This window comes from Pimephales promelas, chromosome 25 (assembly GCF_988280905.1).
Source record: "Pimephales promelas chromosome 25, fPimPro1.hap1.1, whole genome shotgun sequence".
NCBI classification, from domain to species: Eukaryota; Metazoa; Chordata; class Actinopteri; order Cypriniformes; family Leuciscidae; genus Pimephales; species Pimephales promelas.
Window position 1 is genome coordinate 14,687,206 of NC_142793.1, and position 25,325 is coordinate 14,712,530.

The window sequence follows — 25,325 nt, forward strand, 5'->3', positions numbered from 1 at the left end:
ACTTATTCATTTTGATGTTTTTGAATGCAGAAACCAAGCGAACGTCATAAGTTGACCTCAGACAACAATATAATAAAATTTTAAAAGCCAGTTCATGACCACTTTAATATTACTTTAGTTAAAAAGGAAAATTCAAGCGTTATTTTTGTGCTATGTTTATATATATATAAAAAAAAAAAACGAAAAGAAAATCAAAATAAAGAATACATTGGTAAAATGTTCTGCTTGTATAAGATGTTAAGAAATAGTTTATATTATACTAATGTTACGTTTGTTACCATCTTTACAAATGTATTGTCTTATTTAAATTTTAATTGTGAATTATGAAAAATTTGTTGAATTAATATATATATATATATATATATATATATATATATATAGGGGTGTCCCGATTCTCCAAATCCTCGATTCGATTACATTTTCGATTCTAAGGCCACGGTTCGATTCAATTCTCGCGAGACTTGAGATGTCTGCAAACTGTGGCCTTTTTAAAGCACGAACATTCGTCAACAGAACTCACTGGAAAAAAAAAAAAAAAAAAAAAGCCCACACCTGCAACTTCAAGGAAAGAGGAGGGGGTTCTGTCGATGGTTCTGTGCATCTGCAGTTGCCATGCTATCTTTTGAATGGCTGTAGCTAAGTTAGAGGAGGTTGCCGATAGACTCACAGCACTTCAACACGTGTGGTTTTTTTTCCGCTTGGCAAGCCGAAAGGACGTGACAGCATCGACGATTCCATTTTTTTTATTCGATATTCGAGATTGTGATTTAATTTAGATCGATTTAGATTTAAAATCGAAATTGTGACACCCTTTATATATATACCCACACTCACATACAGTTGTAATTGAAATTCTTCAACCCCCATTGCAAATCAGGTTTATTGGCAAAATGTACAGACTCAGCTATTTGCAATGAACAAATAAAACAAAAGTAATTGAAATAGCTCAAATGTTTAAAGTGGTTACCATGCTTAATACTTAATAATGCTTAATACCATGCTTAATAATGCTTATAACTGTAGGCAGAGTGTTCTTTTCAGCATATGCTTCATTCTTCGTCTTCCAGACACACCGCTGGTCCATAGAGCCGAAAAGTTCCAGTTTTCTTTCATCGCTCCACAGAACTTCTGTAGCTTATTTATATGATTTTGAGCAAATTGGAGCTGACTTTTCTTGTGCTTTTGGGTCAGTAATGGTGTACGTCTTGGAGTTCTGCCATGCGTTTAGTACACACCTTACTGTGCAGCTGAAACCTTGAAAGTCTTGCTGCAGGACTTTTGCAGCCACCCAAAGGCTTTTCTGGACTTGCCTTCTCAGAAATCTGGTTGCAGCCATTCATAGCTTCCTTTCTAAGCCCCATTCATGTAGTGTAACCACTGTTCCTTGCGAACCAAGCTTCCAACGGTGTCTCTGGGAACTCTGAGTGCCTTCATTCAAGTCATCAAGTCATTAAAAGTTGCCTTTTGAAGTTGAATTTGGGGAAACCACTTGAAACATTTGTTGTGTTGAACCATTTCAATTACTTACTGAAAATCTAAAAATCTTTTGCCAATAAACCTGATTTGCAATGGGGGTTGAATAATTTTGATTACAACTGTCTGTATACACATATATATATATATATATATATATGTGTGTTCCAAACTGAGGTGCATCTGAGCAAGAGACAGTGGTGTTTCATTACTGTATGAATCCACATCTTTTAACGAATCGAGTGAGCCAATGATTCAGGCACTCACCCATTAAGACATCACAGATAACAAAAACATATGCAAAAGTGTTTTCTATTAGGTTAGTTAATTTCTAGCTGTATTTTCCCCTGCTGTATGTCACAGCATTCTTCTTCTGATCAACTATGGAAGTCTGTATTGCAAAAACAATCCCGTTTCAACATGAAGGAGCTCTCCATTCACCAGTGATCACATTTAGTATTCAATATTAAAAGATTTAAAGAGACAGTCGCTTTGAGAAACATATCTGGGGAATGGAGGAGAATTATACTCTAGTGTTTTGTTTGCCTGTAAAAGCTGTGCCATTACAGACTACGAAAAGCATTCATGAAAAACAACAAAAAGATGTTTGGTTCCATAAAGGCGCTTTCAAAACAACTCCCCAAAGATGCCGTAATTTGTACTTTTAGTTTTTGTTGTGGGTTTTTGCACAAGTTCTGTGTTCCATAATGCAGCTGTTTTTAACCTTATACGTTTGGATGTTCTTGAGATTGCCAGAAAAAGAAAAGGATGGAGATATGTAACTTCATTTATAGGCTAATTTGTCTAAATCAGATCACGTGGACACATTTTAAAGCCCATTCTCCGTCTTTACTTGCACATCGCCTTATGCAGATGATTGTAAACATTGACACTGAGTCATTAAACTCACTGTAAGTAGAAATGAAACCCATTAAAATATCTTCTCTCCGAGTTATACTCTCTTGCCTTAAGTGAGTCTTTTTGCTCTCGCTGACTGCTTTGCTCTCAAACACCCAAACTCTTCTCTAGTGAGGAAAAGCACTTAAATCTATAGGCTATCTAATTATGGAAGCCCCCTTCGGAAAACTTGTTTTTGCTGAAAACTTTCTTCAATGTGCAAGGGGGAGATTAAACGGAATATACATTTATTTCAGTCATTTCTGTAGTTTATTGTGTTTCCTCAAGGGTAAGATAAGTTTATATGGTTCTATTGGTGTCATTTTAACCTCAAACATAGTCACTTTTGGAGTTTTAGGAAGAAAGTGTCAGACATTTTTTTTTTTAAATAGTTGATAAGTTTAATTCCACACAAGTCTAAAACATTTGCAGTTGAATTTGACATCTTAAAATGTTTGTTATTTAAAACACATTTGACATGTCTGACCCATTTTGACAAAAGTTGCAGGAAAATGACTTTTTTTTAGGTTTATTTTGAACCTTTAACAATTTAACATAATGAAGGACAGAATGCTTGTTTTATGTCGTATTGTTCTTTCCTTGAAGTAAACAACTTGATGAGAGCGCACCCAGTTTATTGCTGGTTACGGCGGACTGTTAACTTTGTTTTTGCTCATTCATTCTGCCCCATTATCATCTGAAATTTGCTTTGGGCATTGAAAAGTCCACACAGATAGTTTTTTCTTTCTCTCGCATTTTCCTCATTCGCATCGAGAGAAAGGTCTTATTATGGTTGTTTATCTGCGACAAAGAAATAATGCACACAAACAACCAAGAAAATTTGCCAATTAGCATAATACAGTGCAAAAAGAGGAGGCATCATAGATTTGATTTGGAAATTGCATCATCCACAGAATTGAGAACGACCCGCCATTATCACTGCTTTAGGCATGCCATGTTCCGGCCAGTCTTGAGAATTGAATTAATCAAAAAGAATTGAATCAAAATGGTGATTTATTCACAAACCAAATATTATAGAATGATAGAATATTATAATACAGCTAATAGCACTCAAGTCATTTGACATATGGGCTGCTTTTATTTAAAGGGGTGATGAACTGAGAAATCAAAATTTTCAAAGGTGAAACTAATATATTAAATAGACTCATTACATGTAAAGTGAGATATTTCAAGCCTTTATTTGTTATAATTTTGATGATTATGGCTTATCGCTTATGCAAACCTTTTAACAATATTGTAATTTTGAATTTGGGGTTTTCATAAGCGGTAAGCCATAATCATCAAAATTATAACAAATAAAGGCTTGAAATATCTCACTTTACATGTAATGAGTCTATGTAATATATTAGTTTAACCCTTTTAGTTGAATTAATGAAATAAATGAACTTTTGGAAATCTACACTTGGAAATCAGTCACTGATTTCAAATCTTTTTTTTTTTAGGAGGAAAGTTTTTGAAGACATTCAGCGTCTCATCTGTCCAGAGGACATCATCAACAAGGTTGTTTTCGACATAGACGATCCCAGGTAACACTTCTTCTTTCTAATTGAAACAATTACAATAGAGATTTGAAAAGGGTAATTGTGGTAGAAATACATTTCTAGGTGCTGTCTTATTTGAGATTGGCTAGTTCCTTTATCCTCACATTTTGTCTCATTCATGAAACGTTCGTAAATATACGAGTAAAAACGAGAGTGATTTGGGCATAAAGAGACCTTCCTGAAAACTCTTCTCCTGATTCACAAATACTTCGTAAACGTCAGATGTGATAGTGAAATGTGTCTGTTAATGAATTCCAACCAGTCGTAAATGGGACTGCACGTTCATTGTCAATTAGCATAAATCCCGCCCATTATATCCGACTGACATCTATATATAGGCATATAATAACATGAATGCGAAAGGAAAAGTAAGATTTCTCAGATGCAGAAATTGAAGTTTTATTATCAGAAGTTCATTCAAAACGCCATATTTTATTTTCAAGCGTACATAGTGGCGTACGAGGTGCTAAAAAAGGAAGCTTGGCAGCATACAGATGCAGTTAATGGAGTTTCATCTGTCAATCGAACAGTCCCAGAAGTGAGAAGAAAATGGTTCAACATTAAGCTTGACAGCAAAAAAAACACTAATTCACTTTGGAAAAATCGTATTTAAACTGGAGAAGGACCGCCATTCATCACCAGATCTGCTATTAGGCTCTCATAATAAAAGTAAAAAGAAAAAACGTATGTAATTACTATATAATATTTTTTTCAAAATGCTGTTTAAATATGTACCCGATTAAGATGAATTAAAATGCAGCCTTAATGAGCAAAACGTTCGGATGCTAAGCGCACCATTTACACGTGGCTGGGAGCAGGTGTAGATTTCTTGCGTACCAACTAACATTTGGAAAATACGAACATTTTAATGACTCCGAAAATTTATGCTAGAACCCCTTTACACACAATTTACACAAAAATTCGTTCTGCTCGTGTTTCATGAATTAGACCCCTTGTGTGTGTGTGTGTGTTTATCCAGTCAAGCTTGGTTTGACGTGACCGTGTGTGTCAGGGGCATTCTGGGTGATAAACCCTTGAATGGACAGTGTCTCTCTGCCAGCTCAGATGCTGACGGACAGCTTGTCGTCTGCAGCTGCTGTTTACCGTCATGTAGTTTGTGGGTTAGCAATAACGAACAGTGTTGTGTTATCTGAGCCGTGTGCCTCCATCATGTGGACAGCGTTCTGCTGTGATTTTACTTGTCGTTTGCAGCATGACTGGAATGTATTGATGCAAAAGGTGTAGAATGAATGATTTAGCAAGAACTATAGTTGCCTGTGAATCAATATCTGGGATAAGTATGGTGATAATTCACTTGTTTGTTAAGCTAATGTGACAATATGGTGGAGTGTAACATGCTCAATCAGCACAGCTGCCCAAAAATGTGTCTCTCTTTCTTTCATCTGTTCTTCTATGCGTGCTCTTCTGTTTATCAGACTTCTCCAATTCATTTAATTTGTCCATTTCTTTCTCTTTTCTTTCACCTTTTCTTCTTTCTGTCCTTCATTCATGTCTTTTTCTTTTTACTTCCTTTAACCCCCCTTCCTTCCCTTTCTGTTCATTTCCTTCAACCTATTTCCCTCTTCTTTTTTCTGCCATTGTCTTTCTTTGATTTACTTCCCTTCTATTTTAAATCTGTCACTCCTTCCTTCCTGTCTTTACATTTTCTCTTTGTTCCTCCTACCTTTCCTCTTTCCTTCCTTCCTTCCTTCCTTCCTTCCTTCCTTCCTGTTCAATTTGTTTTATCTTGTCTTTCTTTTTTATTTTTTTCCTTCCTTTATGTCTTTGGTTCCATCCTTTTTTATGTTCATTCTGTCTTCTTCCTGTTTTTCTCTCTGCTTCTTCTTTGCTTACTTCCCATCTTTTCCCTTTCCTTCCATCCTGTATTACCTTTTTGCTTCCTTTATTTTTTATCCTTCCTTCCTTCCTTCCTTCTTTCCTTCCTTCCTTCCTTCCTTCCTTCCTTCCTTCCTTCCTTCCTTCCTTCCTTCCTTCCTTCCTTCCTTCCTTCCTTCCTTCCTTCCTTCCTTCCTTCCTTACTTCCTTACTTCCTTCCTTCCTGTTCAATTTGTTTTATCTTGTCTTTCTTTTTTTCTTTTTTTCCTTCCTTTATGTCTTTGGTTCCATCCTTTTTTATGTTCATTCTGTCTTCTTCCTGTCTTTCTCTCTGCTTCTTCTTTGCTTACTTCCCATCTTTTCCCTTTCCTTCCATCCTGTATTACCTTTTTGCTTCCTTTATTTTTGATCCTTCCTTCCTTCCTTCCTTATATCCTTCCTTCCTTCCTTAATACCTACATTAATTCTGTTCTTCTTTATTGTATTTCTGTTTTCCTTCCTTGTTTTTCTTTTCCTTCCTTTATTCTAATTTTATCTTTCCTGCCTTCCTTACTACATCTTTCTCTTTCTGTCTGTATTTCTTTTGTCCATTCTTTTTTTTAATTTCTTATATTTCCTCCCTGCCTTTCTCTTTTCCTCATTCCCTTCCTTCCTGTCTTTTCTGTATTTTCTGTCCTTCGTTCATTCTTTCTTCCTTCCTTCCTTCCTCCTTTCCTTCCTTCCTTTCTTCCTTCCTTCCTTCCTTCCTTCTCTTCTCTTCTCTTCTCTTCTCTTCTTTCTTTCTTTCTTTCTTTCTTTCTTTCTTTCTTTCTTTCTTTCTTTCTTTCTTTCTTTCTTTCTTTCTTTCTTTCTTTCTTTCTTTCTTTCTTTCTTTCTTTCTTTCTTTCTTTCTTTCTTTCTTTCTTTCTTCAGTCCACAGTGTTCCACTGACATGTGTCCCAGTTCCCTTCGATTTTTCTCCAAATTCGAGAGTGGGAACCTGCGAAAAGTCATTCAAGTCCGCAGGTGAGTCTCTGCATTACAATACAGTGCACGTACACAAGCACACAGACGTGCAAACATGTACTGCAGAGAGCGCGGCGAGTGCCCTTGGGCCTCATTTGTAGTGCGTTTGCAATCATAGTCTCTCTCCCTCATTCTTATGTTTCCACTCTTTCAGCAAGCTTGTCTCGTCAACGCAACGCAAGATCAAATCAAAGACGCTGTCTACAGAGCAGTTCCGATACGCTTAAATAAAAGAGCCGACGTTATATTTTTCCAAATGAAATGTGGCGGCGTAACAACAGATAGGGACGGAGAGAGAGAGGATTCTCTCTGTCGTTTACGCAACACATTTCTTAGTCTCTCTCTCTCTCATTACTTCTCTCCTATTCTCTCTTACACCCACTTTGTCTGATTTTCTCCTGTCTGTCTATCTTTCGCAGTCATGAATATGATTTGATTCTCAATGCTGATGTCAACTCCTCTGCACACTCTCAGTGGTTCTATTTTGAAGTCAGTGGCATGGTGGCCAGCGTGCCTTATCGTTTTAACATCATCAATTGTGAGAAAGGAAACAGCCAGTATAACTACGGTAAGCCATTATGTTAGCGACTACCATGGAGCCATATGGTTTACACAAGTAGTATATCTTATTCCTTGATCAGCATTATGTTGATTTAGAAATAGGGCTGTCAAATGATTAATCGCGATTAATCGCATCCAAAATAAAAGTTTGTGTTTACGTAATATATGTGAGTGCACTGTGTATAATTATTTTATATATAAATACACACACATGCTTGTATATATTTAAGAAATATTTTCATGTATATAGATTTATATATAATTTATAAATATTTTATATATAAATAATATTTTTTCTTAAATATATACATGCATGTGTATGTATTTATATATATATACAAAATAATTATACACAGTGCACACACATATATTACGTAAACACAAACTTTTATTTTGGATCCAATTAATCACAATTAATCGTTTGACAGCCCTATTTTAAAACCAGGGTTATAATAAACTAAAACTCAAACTATTACTTTAGTACTATTTCTAAAAACTACAGAGATATTAAAAAAAATTAATAAGTGACAAAAACACAACAACATTTTTAAAACTTGAACTAAATTAAAATAAAAATGTTAAATACAAAAAAAAAAAAACGATAAAAGTATCTTAATAAACAACACATGATTATGCAAACTTTAGTCAAAGGTACACTTTTTTTAATATAAAATTTTGGGACACAACTATCTATACTATGTATATTTTGTGGTAGAAACATGATCTCCTCAAATCACCACAAGTTGATCCAGGAATGTCTTGCCCAAATAATGTTTTGTTTATTATGTGGACCAGGTGAGGGTTATCAGAGCTGTTTTTAATGCCGCATACTAGGTTGTATATTCTACGATTGTTGTAGATGGCACTGATTTTGACATCCCTCTCCTCAAAAGAAATACAGCACACAGAGCTTAAGAAGATGCCACAGTGGTAACAGTTAAATCTTATCTTAGGCTCACATTGCTCTCAGACACAGCGGTGGGACTGAGCAGCTCTTTAATCTGACACTAGCCGTATATTCCCCGAAAAATACAATGCTCCGACATTTCTAAAGTTCCTCCCCCCATAAAGCGTTTTCAATGGCCCTTGACTGCATTTTCTTCATTTTGGTGTGCAGCAGGGCATTTTAAAAGACTCCTGCTGGCCAGAAGTCGGTGTTTTATGCCTCTATATTAAATGAGATGTCCTTTACTTTTGACCTTATTTGAGTTTGAGTAAAACTTACTCCCAACAAACATCTACTTTGAGAGAATGCATTTCAGGGAATTCTGTCAACATCTCTTCTTCAGGGAGGCAGTGATTTGGGGAAGTTGCATGTTTAGCATGTTGGTTATTTGAAAGGAATGCCTTGCCTTACAATTGGAAGAGCTGGTTAGCTTTTTTTTAATTTATTTAATTAAATATAACTGCTGTTTGTATATAACGGTTTTTGGTGATTTTAGCTTTTGATTTAAGTATTTTGATTGAAATTAAAGGGATAGTTCACTTGGAAATTAATTTTTTATATGTTTTAGCTTACCTCAAGGGCATCTAAGATGTAGGTGAAGATGTGATATTTATGTGATAAGTCAAACCGTTCATGACTATCAGTCATATAATGGAGGTCTATGGGGTCCACCTCAATGAGCATGCACAGAGAAGTCCAAATTAAAGAAGATTTAATGACTCGCAAATGTAAGTACATGTTGATGGACTAAGACACGAAACGAGCGGTTTGTGTGAGAAAACGAACAGTATTTATATCGTTTTTACCTCGTGTAACCACAGCCACAAAGCGCCTGCGCCCTCAGATTTCTGTGGTAACAAGAGGTAAAATCTATATAAAAACTATTCGTTTTCTCACACAAACCGCTCGTTTCGTGTCTTAGGCCATCAATGTGTACTTACATTTATGAGTCATTGAATCATGTTTAATTTGGACTTCTCTGTGCATGCTTTTAGAGATGGACCCCATATACAGGTACCTCCATTATATGACTGATAGACATTTTTACATTTTTTTTTAAGTATTTGATTTGGTAATTGGCAACACAAAAAACATCCACTTTTATAATCTCTGCATGTTTAGCAATTAAAGAATGACCTTTAAAAAATGGACTGATTGACATGGTTCATTACTGTATGATGGTTCTGTGTTGTTTCAGGCATGCAGCCTGTGCTGTATTCTGTGAGAGAGGCTCTGGAGGGCAGACCACACTGGGTGCGATCAGGCTCTGAAATCTGCTATTACAGGTTATTTGCATTTTGCCTCAGTTCTTCCCATTTAACCCTTCACTATTGTACTTTAAAAAAAAAATATGAAATCTATTCTTTACTCAATATACTGCTAGTGCAGCGTCTAATTGTGCTTTTGACTTCCACAGAAATCATTTCTGCCCTAGGAGAGGTCCAAAATGTTCTTTCTACACCCTGACCTTCACGGTGACCTTTCGCCATGATGATGATGTGTGCTACTTGGCTTACCACTACCCTTACACGTACACCACCCTTCAGGTGTTTGGAATCACTCACTTTGTATGATATATAAATATGTTTCCTCTATGGAGATAATAATAATCCCTGGTCTAAATTAGTAATTCACACAAATGGAACCCAACCCGGAAACTGATGTACGCATATAAATGTAAACATATAAACGCTGGCTGATATTTATTCAAACATACATTAAATAATTACGACCACTCACAAATAAAAATATGATGAAAATATAATATAGTGCATATATATTAAGCAAAATGAGTCATTTTGTCTAGTTGACTCACTTTATGGACATTGAATGGCTTTTCTGAGGTATGTAAACAATACGAGACATTATTACCAATCAGTTTTATTGACGTCTCTCCGTGGTTGGAACACTGATTGAGTGATTACATTTCAGTAAATATCTTCAGATGTTTATTTCATGCTCTTATTCTCTTAAAAATACAAACATGTACATACATGTTGTTCACATATTATGGTAGCCCTGTTTGCGTTAAATAGAGTGAATTTACACCTTTGCCATTAACATGTTTATACATAACTGAAAAAAGCACGAATGTCAGTGCATGTAAAAACATCCCAAGGACCCCAAATAGCCCTTGGTCCCCAGGGGGATAACTAGAGGTTATTTCAACAACAATAACTATAGGAACAGATGATTGGTTCATGTGCTGAGGAGGTTACACCGATCTGTCACATGTCAAAAAATCATTTGTTTTAATTTAGTTATAAAATTGACTTATAAAAGGTAAAAGACGCTCTGCCTTTTGAAAAACTTATTGCGATTGTTGTATTATAGGCTCTATACAAATAATGTTAAGTGATGTTATGATCTCTCATCATCAGCTAAAAAGTGCGTTGACTAAAAGATTTAAAAACAATTTTGTAAAGAAATCATTATTGTCAACCTAGTCATGGTGTTCAGACAGGTGACATGCTTACCTGTTGTAGCTTGTCTACATTGTGTGCATGAAATAGACACTGGCACAGTCAAAACACGCCATCGGAGGAGCGTTTATTAAATGTCACCATCACAGTCAATGATTTCAGCCCTCTTAAACTGATATATTTATACATCGTAAATTCGATGCATCAGTAGTCATAATTGCTAATGACTACAATGTTTTTGAAATTGTTCTCTAGACCCATTTGAAGATGTTGGAGAAGTCAGTCAACCCACAGAAAGTTTTCTTCAGGCAACAAAACCTCTGTGACACGCTGGCGGGGAACTCCTGCTCCTTAGTCACGATCACTGCCTGTCCCACTTCCAGAGCCTGGAAACATCTGCACCAGCTGCGTAAGTCTGACAGTAAAACTCGCAATGAGTCAGATTTATGCTCTTGTGTGTCAACACACCTGTGTGCTAAGCTGAAGGAGTGTGTGTGTGTGTGTGTGTGTGCTCATGCAGTCTGTAGGATATCTGAGCTTTGACGCCTCCTGTCAGAGGAGGAGTTGAGGAGCATCAGTGTGTGTTTGTGTGTGTGGTGTTTGGGTGGGTGGATGTATGTGTGGAGGACACCATTAGATGGGATGACAGTGCGTGACTCACTACCTGAGTCTTATGTTATTCCAGGGGACAAAAGTTAGTAGAACTAGGAGGGCACATATGGATTTAGAGGAAGTCAGGTTGACTCTTTCTTGTTGGTAGTCGCTTTAAAGGCAATTACATTTACATTTAATCTTTTAGCAGACGCTTTTTTCAAAGTGACTTACAAATTAGGAGAGCAATAGAAACAATCAAACCAACCACAGGGCAACAATATGCAAGCGCTGTGACTAGTTCCAGTTAGTCTAGCACTGCACATGTAGCATTTCTTTTTTATATATATAGAATATTAAAGGGATACTCCACTTTTTTGGAAATAGGCTCATTTTAAAGTTTACAGTTCAGTTTTACCTTTTTTCGAATCCATTCAGCCGATTTTCTGATATTTAGAAGAATATCAGTAACCAGACAGTTTCTGGTCTCATTGACTTCCATAGAAGGAAAAAAAATATACTATGGAAGTCAATGAGACCAGAAACTGTCTGGTTACAGATATTCTTCTAAATATCAGAAAATTGGCTGAATGGATTCGAAAACGGTAAAACTCAACTGTTTAACTCTGAGGGAGTTGTAAAATGAGCCTATTTCCAAAAAAAGTGGAGTATCCCTTATTAATGGGTCAAGTGTTGGCGAAAAAGATGCGTCTTCAGCAGTTTCTTGAAAATGACTAAAGACTCAACAGCTCGGGTTGAGTTAGGCAGGTCATTCCACCAGCTTGGAACAGTCAAGGGTCAGTGAAAATGATTTTGTGCCTCTTTGGGTGCAACACTGGTGTCTTGTGTTGCCAGATTGGGTGTTTTTTCCGCATATTAAGGCGTTTTAGCCGGGTTTTCGCCTGGAAGGCTCTATAGAAATCTGGCACCCTATTGTACGAAGTTAAACAGACAGCGGGCATTCACAGACACCAGAATGAACGAATTCACAGTACCATTAATTAGGCAGTAATACAGTACGTTCAGTTCACGTTCGCCCAAAATGTGAACCCATTCATGAACTATCACTATCATGAACTGTTCATTTAACGCATTCAGGCACAACACTGCCTATTATATCTGGGAAAACCCACCACATGGTAAAAATTTAACATATAACAGGTTTTGTGATCATATTAAAGCTGGGTTAAAGCTGTTTTTGTTTATTTTATTGTTTGTCTATAATAAAAGTTATGATTATCTGAAGTCGGCTGATCGCTGTGATTTTCAGAAATGAAATTCATGTCCTGCTAGCGGGATGACTGACGCTTCTTTTTTATAGCCTTATATCACATATTTTAGTAATCATCATAGATTAGGTATCATTCGAAAGCTTACAAACTCAAAATTCATCCTGTGAAAACTGTTTTGAAATTGGACGATTGAGAGGCGAGCAAGATCTTTTAAACAAGCAGCTTTAAACTCTGTTGTTCTCTTGTGCTCCGCATCACACCACACGATAATAACGCTGGATAAAAACAACTAAATAAAAACTTGCGTGCCATTGTAGTTTACACAGGACTGGCGGGACCTTTATTCTGTTATGTGGTTTTTTTTGATTGGCGAAACTGTCTTTGTAGTTGTTAAGAGGGGGAGAACTAAATGGCCGTTTTTTTGTTTGTTTTATTCGCACCATGCGTGTTCTTAAAGAGAATGACACGTTTTTTCAGCTCGCCACTATAAATCGCACTTTTTCTGCACAAATCTTGTGAATTGCCCTCAAGATATATTCAGAGATGATAAACAAGATGTTATAGAATAATAATTTATTGAAAACCCAAATTTGACAATAAACTGACATTCAATCCATTTTTAGACTTTACTGAAAAGCACAACATCCAACGGGTTTTCCCAGATCGCATCACATATGTATGTATTCCTTAATGCACTTGGAGCATCTGCACATAAAACATTTTATTTATAAATTTATAAAAGTTATTTGTTTACTTATTTGTCTTTTTGCCTTTATAATAGAAATTAAGGTGTAAACCGGATCCAAAACCTTTGTGATCCGACCGCTCAAACAACCATTTTTCCTTTGAGACAGGGTCTCATGAATTTTGTTTGTAGTTCTATTAGTTTCCTCCACCTAGTTTTCAGTGGCACACTTTTTTGAACTCATTTGATTGTTCATATCTGATGAAGGATCTAGCTAAAGCAGTTCGGTGGCGGGCTACAGTCTTGAACCGGTACTCGTACCCACGCTTGCATTAAAGCTGACAGGTGTGACTGTCAGCTGCAGGTGAAACTACAGAGATAGATGCTTCAGACTGTAGGAAGACCTAGAGGGACACGTTGGGACATGCTGCCCCAGCTGTGGGCCACTTCCTCTGGGTAGCACGGTGCTCACCAACCCTCGTCTCCTGATGAATATGGAGGCGAGACATCTGCAGCTTTCTCCCCATAGACCCACATGGAGCATCTGGCTCGGTTGAGGGTGGAGGGACGGCCTGTTCTGATCAACCGACTGCTGACAGTCCCCAAGACACTCCGACATACTGCAAAGTGACCTGCTAACAATTCCCAAAGACTGCCGAACATAGTGACCTGCTCGCAAACTTGAGACTTGTGCCATTGATCAAAGACGGCCAGTTATTAGCTGTGCCTGAGCTGTGTGCGCGCATTTGTTTATGCTAGTCTAATCAAATCACTATGAGAGCACTCATATGGCCTTTCTTTAGGAATTCATTATCTAATGAAATCAGTGACATGGAAATGATTAGCAGTATTTTTAATTCAGACTCTGTGATATTGTTTTAACAGCATCGCACTTTGAATATGACTCCTATCCTAGCCTTTGAAAGCCTCGGGACCCTTAGATGATTATTATTCTAGAACTTATATTTAGTGAATAGATGTCCTGCTGTTTTAACACTTCAATGATTAACAATTGTAAAAGCAACATAAGAAATAAGCACAGTGTTGGGGAAAGTTACTTTTTAAAATGAGCATATCATGACATCACACTCTGTGTGTATATTTAGAAAAACATAATTCGACATATAAATAATACTTTTTTACTTGTCCACTTAAAGGAGAACTCCAGCAAAAAAAAAAAAATAAAATAAAAAAAAATAAAAATGAACCTTTGGTCTAATTACGCATCGGTACCTAGTCGACCGTTCTCTGAGATTTGTTTACATGAAAATCGAATATAAAGAGTTTTATCTCTAAAACTGTTTTAGTGTATAATGTTTTAGTGAATAATGCTAGTATATGGGGGCATATAATAAGTAAAAAGAAATCGCTAGTTAATACCACTAACAAGGCTCAAAATAGCCCCACACTAACACAGTTACATAATGAGGGTCCTTACATGCAAAACGAAGCATTGAGAACTTTGTAAGTATACAGACCGTTTAATAAGAATTTTTTTAGAAAGACGGCGCCATCTTTGGAAAACAGTCTCGACAAGTCAAACCACGAACGCCGTTCATACACTTCAAAAGTTCGCTGAACTTCATACAGTTCAGCTCACTTGGCACGTCGTTCGTGGTTTGACTTGTCGTGACTGTTTTCCAAGATGGCTCCTGTCTGTGTACGCGAAGTGCACTGTCATTATAAAGTATCTTCTTATTAAACGGCCTGTACACTTACAAAGTTCTCAATGCTTTGTTTTGCATGTATGGACCCTCATTATGTTACTGTGTTAGTGTAGGGCTATTTTGAGCCTTGTTAGTGGTATAACTAGCGATTACTTTTTACTTATTACATGCCCCCATATACCAGTGTTATACGCTAAACAGTTTTTAAAGATTCGATTATCATGAAAGCAAATCTCAGAGAAAGGTTGACTAGGTACCAATGTTATATTAGACTATTAGGGTTAATTTTGCTCCAGAGTTCTCCTTTAAAGTGTTAGAAATAAAATAAATAAATTACTTAATGTTAAAAATAAATAAATGTAAATACATTTTGCATTTACAATCCTGTAAAAAAGCAGCACCCCTACTTCCAGCACCCTTGATTGTGACTATTTTTCTTGTAATATATAGACTCATGACATTTTCCCCCTACATCTAATGCAATACAATCTAAAAAGTATTCACATTTTGATGAAATGTCATAAAAAAAAAGCTGCATCTTAGAAGTGGCCATATAATCAGTACGCTGGAATATTTTCACCAAATAATCTGTAGTTTACATGTGCACCTGAAACCAAATTCTTCTTAAAATCGCTGCTTAAAAAGAAATAAGTTCTTGTATAGTTCTGTCCAAATTTGAAGAAAATGTCTTCCCCATCAGTTGACACACAGTACTGTTGTGACAGCCGCAGCAGCAGTCGAACACAGCCTCACCGCAGTGAACAGCATCCAGCGAGATTCACGTGGCTCTGCGTAAACATCAAGCCCCAAACACACACACACTCACACATGCAGGGCACCTCATCCATCTGTCATCGTCCTGCTGAGTGTGTCGTCCCAGCTGACACCATGCCGAAACTTCACAGTGCATTTCATTAATCTGAACATCCATACAAAAAAACCCTCCTCCGACAGGAAGAGGATGTGTCAATAAATCAGACTATCTATCAAGCGATCCATAAGACAGATGTGTATCTAATATATACAGTAAGATATATTACAAAAAATAACTCCAATAACTATGATTCTTAATATTCTATTCCTAAAATGTATGTGATGTGACATAAAGGCCAAGTATGGTAACCCATACTCAAATTCTTCCTCTGCGTTTAAACCATCCAAGTTAGTGCACACATATTAAAGCTACACTGTGTAACTATTTTAGTTTATTCTTAGCTAAAAACACTTAGTTCTTTCAAAAAATATATGTGCTCATTAATGTACATTTAATTCGTTCAAGTAATAATAAAAAATGATCGTGATTTTAACGGTAAAAGACTTTAACGGTAAAAATCCTACAGTGAAAAACTGTTAATTGGTTAACAGAACCTTTTTTTTACTATATGCGGTAAATAACTGTGATAGAACTAATGGTAAATTTAATGTAATTTTACATTAAAATACCGTTAATTTTACAGTTTTTAAAGTGAAAATTAACAACTCATTGTATAATTTACAGTAAAAAAACGTAAATTGACACACCCACAATTCCCTGCGGGACATTACAATTGTGTAAGTGTATTACAATGGTACAAAACAGATATTAATATTTCAATCGATTGATAATTTAACATTATATCAGATAATTAAATATCTTGTTACCGTGAAGTACCGTATTTTATACGGTTAATTTCTGGCAACCACAGCTGCCGGTATTCTACCGTAAATTAAATACTTTTTTTTTTTTTTACAGTTTATTCTTGTGAGTGTATAATATGCCATTGAAAATACATACGGGTGAGGGGTTCTAATGTCGGTCGCCATGTTGCCCCTCCATCTTGAAAGTACATTAGCCAAAGAGGGACATACCCATTAATTCAAACTTCACCTTTTGCATTTATGTTTGAGTTAACACCCATGGACGAGGTCGAACTGGAAGCCTTGTTAATCTTGGACTACTAATGTTGGAGTTAAAATGAAATCGGAATTGAGAGGAACAGAAACTAATATTCTCTGGATGGTCATATACCTTTTCACCACTAGATGGGGGTAAAAATCTCACAGTGTAGCTTTAAAGGGCTAGTTCACCCAAAAATGAAAATTCTGCCAGTGATTTCTCACCCTCATGTTGTTCCAACCCCATAAGACTTTCATTCATTTTCGGAACACAAATGAAGATATTTTTTATTTAATCCGAGAGCGGTCTCACTCTATAGGCTTCCATTGTAACTGAAGCTTGCCGGCCCAGAAAGTAAATAAAAACATTATTAAAATAGTCCAAGTGACTACAGTGGCTCAACCATAAGTTTATCAAGCGACGAGAATACTTTTTTGTGCGAAAACAAACAAACAAATGACACCTGATTCATAGTAGGCCTATGACATGTAGACAATTTCAAACGAACATACGCTTATGAGTTTACTGTACGTATTTACTTGTGAACTGTACACATACGGCTGCTCTCTGTGGCAAAATGCGGTAACAAAACTCTGACATTTGCCTGTCGGAGGATTACACTTTAATTAGCACATTGGGGTTTAGCAGCGTTAGCCCGCGAGCTTTGCCTCTACACATAGTGGGATTTTCATAATCACTTTACAATTTCTCTCAGATGCAGGACTTGTGAACCCCCGTCCACTGACTGCATTATTGAATTATAGGCCTCAGATATGATTAACTGTTATCACGGTGCCCCACATCAATCCCTACAAACAAATTAGGCCGCTTTTATAAGCCAATGGTGATTAGAAGGTGGTGCGGGTCACCGCTTGTTTCTGTGCGTACAAGAGAGAAACTGTCTGGCCATCGTTGTGGAATGAGAACTTGTTAATGTGACATATCAGCTTTTGTGTATTAATAAAGTTGTGTAGCTGACCAACAGGACAACATGGATTAATGCGGCAGCAATTCAACCGGCTTAATTTGTGGTTGGTGTATTTGCATAACTCTCAGGGATTTTCACAGGGTTCTAATTAAACAAATCCCTTTGATTAGCTGTACCTGTAAACAACACCAGCACACTGTACGTTTATACTTTTGCGCTTTCTTGCATAAGCGTCAGTTAAAATGTCTTGCAGCACTCCCTAAATAACAAAGATGTCACGTTACGTAACAAAAACTATTTTAACAAACTGTTATTTGTGTGCGTTGCCTTGAGGTGTATATCACAGGCAGGTTATAATGTGTTGCTATTATGTATTTGGGACATTCTGGGTGCTATGCAAGAAATTAAACTTTTTGTTATACGGAATGTTTTGATATTGTCAGTCTTCCCATAAAAAGGGTAATATCCATGAATTGTAAAACTGTGACTCACATGTAAATGAATAAATTAATAAATAGTAAGAAATTAGTTGAAGATCAGTCAATACACTTTTCTTAAATACAAAATTTTCGCTACTACTGCGATATTCAAATAGATATGTGTGACGCAATTGTTAAAATTACATATGCATTTATTTGGCTGGGGCATGAAAATTTGATAAATGTTTTCTAGCTGTTGACGATTTAGAAAAGCCCCTTAAACTTGTGTAACAGAAATACAGGTTCTTATCTGTTAGTCACATTGCCCATGCCTTCTGCTGACAGTGAATGATAAATCCTATTTGCAATACTTTTCTGCTTGCGTTTGACTCTACATTAACTGTCTGTCCCCCATGCATCCTGCAGCCAACATGTTTCTTTCTTTCTCTCTCTTTTCACATCGTCATCTGTTCTATTGTTCTGTCCTTCATGTCCACGAAGTCTCTTCAAATAGACGTCATAACCCCCATTTCACCCACAGTCCACTGGACAGAATCCAGAAACAGGACAGATAATGACTTCGCTGTTCGGTTTTACCCCTTTTTTCAACTCATAGAGCTGGCTGGATGATCAGCTCTCAGAACTGGTAAATTTTTCACACTGATTTGAGACCTGATTTGATGACTTAACTAATTTTTTCCTGCCATTTTATTTTAGCCAGAAAATGTTATATATATATATATATTTTTTTTTATATATATATATATATATATATATATATGTATATATATTATAATTATAATATTATATACCTTTGCAAAAATAAAAATATACAGACTTTCACGTGAGCATGCGATAGTTTCTTGTGCGCATGTGAGTTTCTCGTGAGCACGTGAAAGTCTGTATATTTTAATTTTTGCAAAGGTCCCTTGGGGGCTCCGTAGTATTTTCATTGACATTTTTAAAATATCATGGAATTTTAAAAGTGTGATTTCCAAACCTAGAAAGTCTGGACGTAGTACATTTTAAGACATTAGTGGAAAATGTTTTGTACTTCCTGTAGTCAAAATAACTTCATTTTGTATTTTACAGCCAATGCGCTTGCAGTCATGTTAAAGGGATAGTTCAATTTGAAATTAATTTTTGATATGTTTTAGCTTACTTCAAGGGCATCCAAGATGTAGGTGTCTTTGTTTCCACAGTATTTTCAATTTTGACAAACCGGTCAAACCGTTGTTGTTTATCAGTCATATAATGCAGGTATATGGGGTCCACGTATTCGTACTGTTCGTTTTCTCACACAAACCGCTCGTTTCGTGTCTTAGGCCATCAATGTGTACTTACATTTACGAGTCATTAAATCATGTTTAATTTGGACTTCTTTGCATGCTCTTTGACATGGACCCCCTATACCTGCATGAACGAGAGACAACAACGGTTTGACCCAAAAATATCGAAATTGAAAATACTGTGGAAACAAAGACACCTACATCTTGGATGCCCTTGAGGTAATCTAAAACATATCAAAAATTAATTTCAAACTGAACTATCCCTTTAAAGGGTAAAATATTTGAATAAAATATACAATATTTAATATAGTGTTTTTGATTACGTATGTTATTGATATCTTAATATTAATTAAAATATTTAATATAAATAAAATACGCAGCAAATTGCCTTCAATTTACAATTACTATCAAATTAGTTTATCTCAGCTCTTGGCGTTTCAATAATTTACTTAACAGCCCTCGTCTATTCTTACAGGTGTGTTGATGTCATACACAAGAATGAATCGCATAAAATACGCATAACGCATAAAATAAAGATTATGAGTCTAATTATAAAATCAGATAACATGGTTGTAAAATACAGATGCCTTCATTGTAAAAACTAGGATGACCCCATAAAAAAATACAGACACATAAAACAGTGAATCCTCTTGTCGCGGAAAGTGTCTCCCCGCAGATCGCTTTTGGCAAAACTGTCATGCTAAACGGGATTACTCTTGATAATTAACAACCCAAGAAATGAGCACGAGTGAGATTCCTATGGAAGACTTTTAATTAATAAAAGGCTAAATTAAAAGCTGCATTTTCATAAGCTTTGCAGGGCAAATTCATCTCATGATTACAAATGGACAAGTCTGATATGTTCTAATTGGACCTGATTTGCATATACAGGAAAGGATTACAGAGATTGGGTTTGATAGCTTAAGGCTGGCTTTGTACTTCACGATCAAGAGCCGTAGACTTTTTCTCCTTGGGTGTGTATGTTAGTGAAGAGTGTGTTAGTATGCTCCACTGATGATTGACAATGTATTACACATTTAAGTAAAATTATATGACTGGCAGACAGATATGAACATTTATTTACAGACATTTTATAGATATTATGGAAATTTTATAGAACAGCTTAATTTGTTACTCTTTTTTGTGTGTGCTATTTAGGAAAAGTCTCCAACGTTTGCCTTAATTTTAGACTAAGTTCTTGACCTAAATTAGACATAGACCCATGTCTATTGATGCTTCTGAAGTGTATTATTCTAACAAATAATTTAAGTGATGCAGTCAAAGTCTGAGTCAAGGTCCAAGTTGGTGTCTAAATCTGGTTCTATGGATATTGTCTAAATCTACAAACTTAATTTGATAAATTGGGCTGTACTGTATTTTAGCATACTGTATATGTTGCAGACTATGTCTGCAGGCATTTTAAAGTGTATAAAACTAACTTAATTGAATAAGTCAAGGCCTATATTTTTGAGTAATACAGGTTAAGACATTTTAAGGTGCATTATGCAACATATCATGTTAAAAATGGCCGTTTTTTTTAACCCAAACATGCTTAAACAATTGCCTGATGGTTTAAATGAGCCCTTCTCTGATCACTGCGATTGCCTTTATAATCCTGTACAGTAAAATAAATAAGAGGGATTCGGGCTTGAAGTTGAGACTGGCGTTATGTCATGCGCGTTCACGCTCAACTGGCTATGTCTGGCAGCTTTGTGTATTCGCCGCCATTCTCCGTATCAGAAAAGACAACTCGAGCGACACAACTTTAGTTAACTTTCCACAAAAGTAGAAGATGGATTCAAAGAGACCGGCTTGTAGTTCATTCCAGACCGCAACGCAAACTCCACGTAAGACAAAGAAAATAAAACTTTTGTCTAGTGCCAGGCATCGGAATAAGACGAGAGTCAACATCGGAAAGGCTTTCAACAAATGGAGAGATCTCCGGTCTGCTCTATGGCTCAAACGGATCCTATACAAAAGTAATAACTTATATTGTTCATGAACGTGTTTCCATAATGATACAATCATAAGTGGATACAGTAAGCACATAAAACAGTTCAACATGGAGATGGAAACAAAAACCAAAGTTTAATTCCACTAGGGTTGGGTATCGAGTATCGATTGGAACCGAGACTTTTCGTTTTTCCCAGAATCGTTCTAAAGTTAAAATTTCGATTCCTAGTTTCGATATTCACAGTCCGCCGAGCGGAAGAAGAAACCGCTGAACAACACCGAAGAAGCGTCTACCGGAAGTGTTGGCATAACCACGCGAGTCGAACATGAGTACCTTACGTCGGAGATCCAACGCGTGGCTTCATTTTTCTAAAAATAACGAAATCTCGGCAAAATGCAAAATTTGTGACAAAAGGAGTATTTTTACAGAAGGAGTATTTCCTTCAGAATGGATTTTTTAAACTTTTTTTGACCCTGCCTCTTAAAAGAATCGAGAATCGTTAGGAACCGGAATCGAAACAAGGAATCGCAATCGGAATCAGAATCGTTCAAATTCAAACGATACCCAACCCTAAATACCACCCTGTTTCCCCCTCACATACAAACATAAGTGTGCAATTTACTCAAATGCTTTTCCTTTCATATTCAGATTTATAACTTTATTACCTCATTATGACTGAACCAGAAGATGTGTGTGGCTGATGCTCCTTTGGTTATTTGCGTATGTGATGAGCGCGCACATCTCTGGTTGCAGTTTCGCTTGTCACCAGAGGGGGCGTAGTTCTGCAAAAACTCAGAGACTTGCGTTTTGCACGTTTAAAAAACTAAGTTTGGGACTATTTCTGGTTCTACATTTGCATCTCTGTTTGGGTCTATGTCTGGATTGAAATCTGGTGTGTAATGCTACCAGATTAATTTTTTTGTCATCTTTTTTTGTACATCTATGGAACCTTTTAAGCGTGTAATATCAGCAACTTCATTCGTTACTGAATGTATGCCCCAGGAAAGTGCTGGCTTTTAGGTGTAAGTCTAGGTTGTGTCTAAATCTAAGAATGCTACTTACACATTCTTATAAATCTGAGGACTGGGAAACATTTCATTCTCTATTGGATCCTTATGGAAATCAACTGCAATCAAGGAACCCTGTATTTATTTTCTTCACAAAGTGCAGTATTATAAACCCCGCTTTCAAAAGCCTTTCCTTTGAATGCCTTAAGTGCCATAAACCTGGCTATTTAAACCCTGGCACATTTACATACATGCACACAAATAGGAAGGAGATAAACCAGCATGTTTTCAGGCAATGTCAGTGGGAGGTAAGTTAGCTCAGATAGTCGTGAAGCAGCAGGAGAAACACAAATACAAAAGGGAGTTGTTTTGCCCTCTCATCTTCCCCTTTCCTTTATATTTTCTGTTTTCACTTCTCTTGCTCTTGTTCTTTCTCTGTATACCATTTGGGTTGAAGTAGACTGTGTGCCAAAGACTCCTCCGTACACACGGAGTGAAATCCCGGCTCTTAAAGGATCGGGCTGTACTTTTCCCACTGGGAGCGTGGGAAGGCTGACTTGTGTGGTATAGCGGCAAAGAGATCTAACGAAGGACTCCATTCTCTCGTAGCTTCACGAAGCACTCCCACGTCTTTATTCACTCGATTTGCGTGTGTGGCACACAACATTGTATTGGGTTGGGTATTTAGCTGTGTGAACATCTAAATTAGTGTGATAAAGGCGAAAATACATATGGAATGGGAATGTGGAGGTTTCTTTTCACAGACGGACAGGAATAGCTCCTTGAGCGTATTTGTGCAGTGTTGGATGTAGAATGGAAGAAGCCCATTCGTTTACAGATTACTGCACAAAATCGTTTTTAATTGGTAAGACAGAGTAGTGACAAACGGATGTGCAAGAATACCAAAGTGAGAAGGCAGAGATGAAGGACAGATGTGGAGAGGACAGAGGCTTTGCAGGCTAGACATCATCAGGAGATCAGCCGAATGCATTGAGGGCCCCAAGTCTCTGATTCCGACTTGAATTGGAATTTAAATTATCTCTGTTTTTTATTTTTTTTTATTTTTGCGGAGCTGAAGCAGCCGGCTCTTGAGGGGAATTGAGTGCCGTGCACAAAGCTGATGAGATATTTATCAAGCATTTTTTATCTGTAGGACACTTTTGTTAGAAACACCTGCTTTTTCTCTGTAATGTTTTGGTGTGGTATAGTTGTTTTCCGCATTTAAACTGCATCATACACCGCAATCAACTTACAGATTGTTTTTTAAGGGTCAACAACGTGACACTCTTATTTATAAACAGTAATTTACAAACTGATTGAACTCAAAGAACTCAAACTCGAAACATGAGAAAACGAAAAAGGATTGACTTTATTATTTTTGCTCCCATCTCGTGTTTTTCCGTGTTCCTTTTAGAGGTTCCATATGAAGAGGTTTATTAACTTTTTTCAAAATCATTTGCTTGTCATAATCTAGGCCATGCTTATTTGTCATTGACCCTAAAGCTAAATGAAAAATTATACACTCTTAGAAAAAAGGGTTCATTTGGGGTTCTATACATACTCGACTCCAAAGAACCTTTTATGCTAAAAAAAGGTTCTATGACAAGAAAGAACACTTTTGGCACAAAGGTTCTTTATAGGCTATTATTATTCTGCAACATTTTGCAGTTGTAATTAAATTATTGTTTATAAAACTGTTGTAGTAACTTAATATCACATTTTAATCATGCTGATTTTTGGAAGAGAAAAACTGAAATGGCACTACAACTACAAAAAAATTATAGAAATATAGACATTTTCTAACCCCCATATCTTGAATTTTGTGATCATTCACATGCAATCATAAATACAATTTAGGGTCTTGATATTTGTCAATAATATGAAATATTTAATCCGAAAAGGACAAAACAAATGATAATGAATGAACCCAAAATGTTCCATATAAAACCTTTTTCCTGGTTACAAAGAACCCAAAAGGTTCTTATTTATTGAAGCCTTAAAAGGGTTCTGTATAGAACCTTTTAGGGGTTCCAAATACGTAGCGCTGATAGAACCTTTTAAGGTTCTATATAGAACGTAGTAAAATAAAATATAATAATATAAAAACGATAGGGCGATTAAAATTATAAAAGCAATAGAGCAAATCATGGAGCGGTAAGCAAGAGCGCCCCACTGTAAAAAAAAAAAAAAAAAAATATATATATATATATATATATATATATTGTTGGTTTAACTTAAAAAAGTAAGTAACCTGGTTGCCTTAAAATTTTAAGTTGATTGAACTGGAAAAAGTGAGTTCATTCAATGAAGGAGATTCATTTAATCATCAGAAACTCAAAATAATAAGTTATCTCAACTAAAAAAAAATTTTTAAGTTGATTTGACAAAAGAAAAAAACGTTGTGATAACAAATCTTGAAAATATATATATTTTTTTTTTTACAGTGGGAAGTAAAGCCATACATACAGAGACCATACTATTCACTTTCTATTCATGACAAACATATGCCATTCATTATTATGGCAATAGACCGCAATAATGGAATTATCTCATTTTACGGCTCAAAAAAGTAAGGAAAAAAAAAATCACCCCAGCCTAATAGTATGGACGCATTCAGATTCAATTAAATACAGAAAATGAAACGGAGCCGGTGAAAGAGCGCATAAACAGAGACCATGCAGAAACTCATTATGAAATCATCAATACCGAAATCACACAAATTAGTTGCTCCTTCTGCCGTCTTATGTGGGGCAGCAGCCAGGGCCGTAATAGTCAAGCTAAATTAAATTTTAATGTGTTTTTGATAAGCTTTGTCCATCTCTTTTGGCTTTGTAAACTTGCTCAGCAAGGTGATGTAATTGCCTGTCCAGATGAAACGAGTCGAGGGAGGTGTCAACTGAAAATCTGACGTCCCTTAATTACCGTTTATTGTTCTGACAGCAAAGCGTCACACTGATTCGGTGGCTTTCTCCAG

At 36.2% G+C, this 25,325-nt stretch overlaps 1 protein-coding gene across 2 annotated transcripts in view; it reads left to right on the forward strand.

The window, feature by feature from the left end:
* Nucleotides 1-25,325, forward strand: part of agbl1 (AGBL carboxypeptidase 1) — a 222,757-nt gene that overhangs the window by 117,899 nt on the left and 79,533 nt on the right. For both annotated transcript variants that reach the window (XM_089128014.1, XM_089128013.1), the window contains 6 exons: nt 3,834-3,917; nt 6,681-6,773; nt 7,193-7,341; nt 9,479-9,566; nt 9,698-9,827; nt 10,959-11,112. In XM_089128014.1, the coding sequence (XP_088984140.1) occupies nt 3,834-3,917; nt 6,681-6,773; nt 7,193-7,341; nt 9,479-9,566; nt 9,698-9,827; nt 10,959-11,112 (698 nt within the window). The remainder of the gene's footprint in view (nt 1-3,833; nt 3,918-6,680; nt 6,774-7,192; nt 7,342-9,478; nt 9,567-9,697; nt 9,828-10,958; nt 11,113-25,325) is intronic.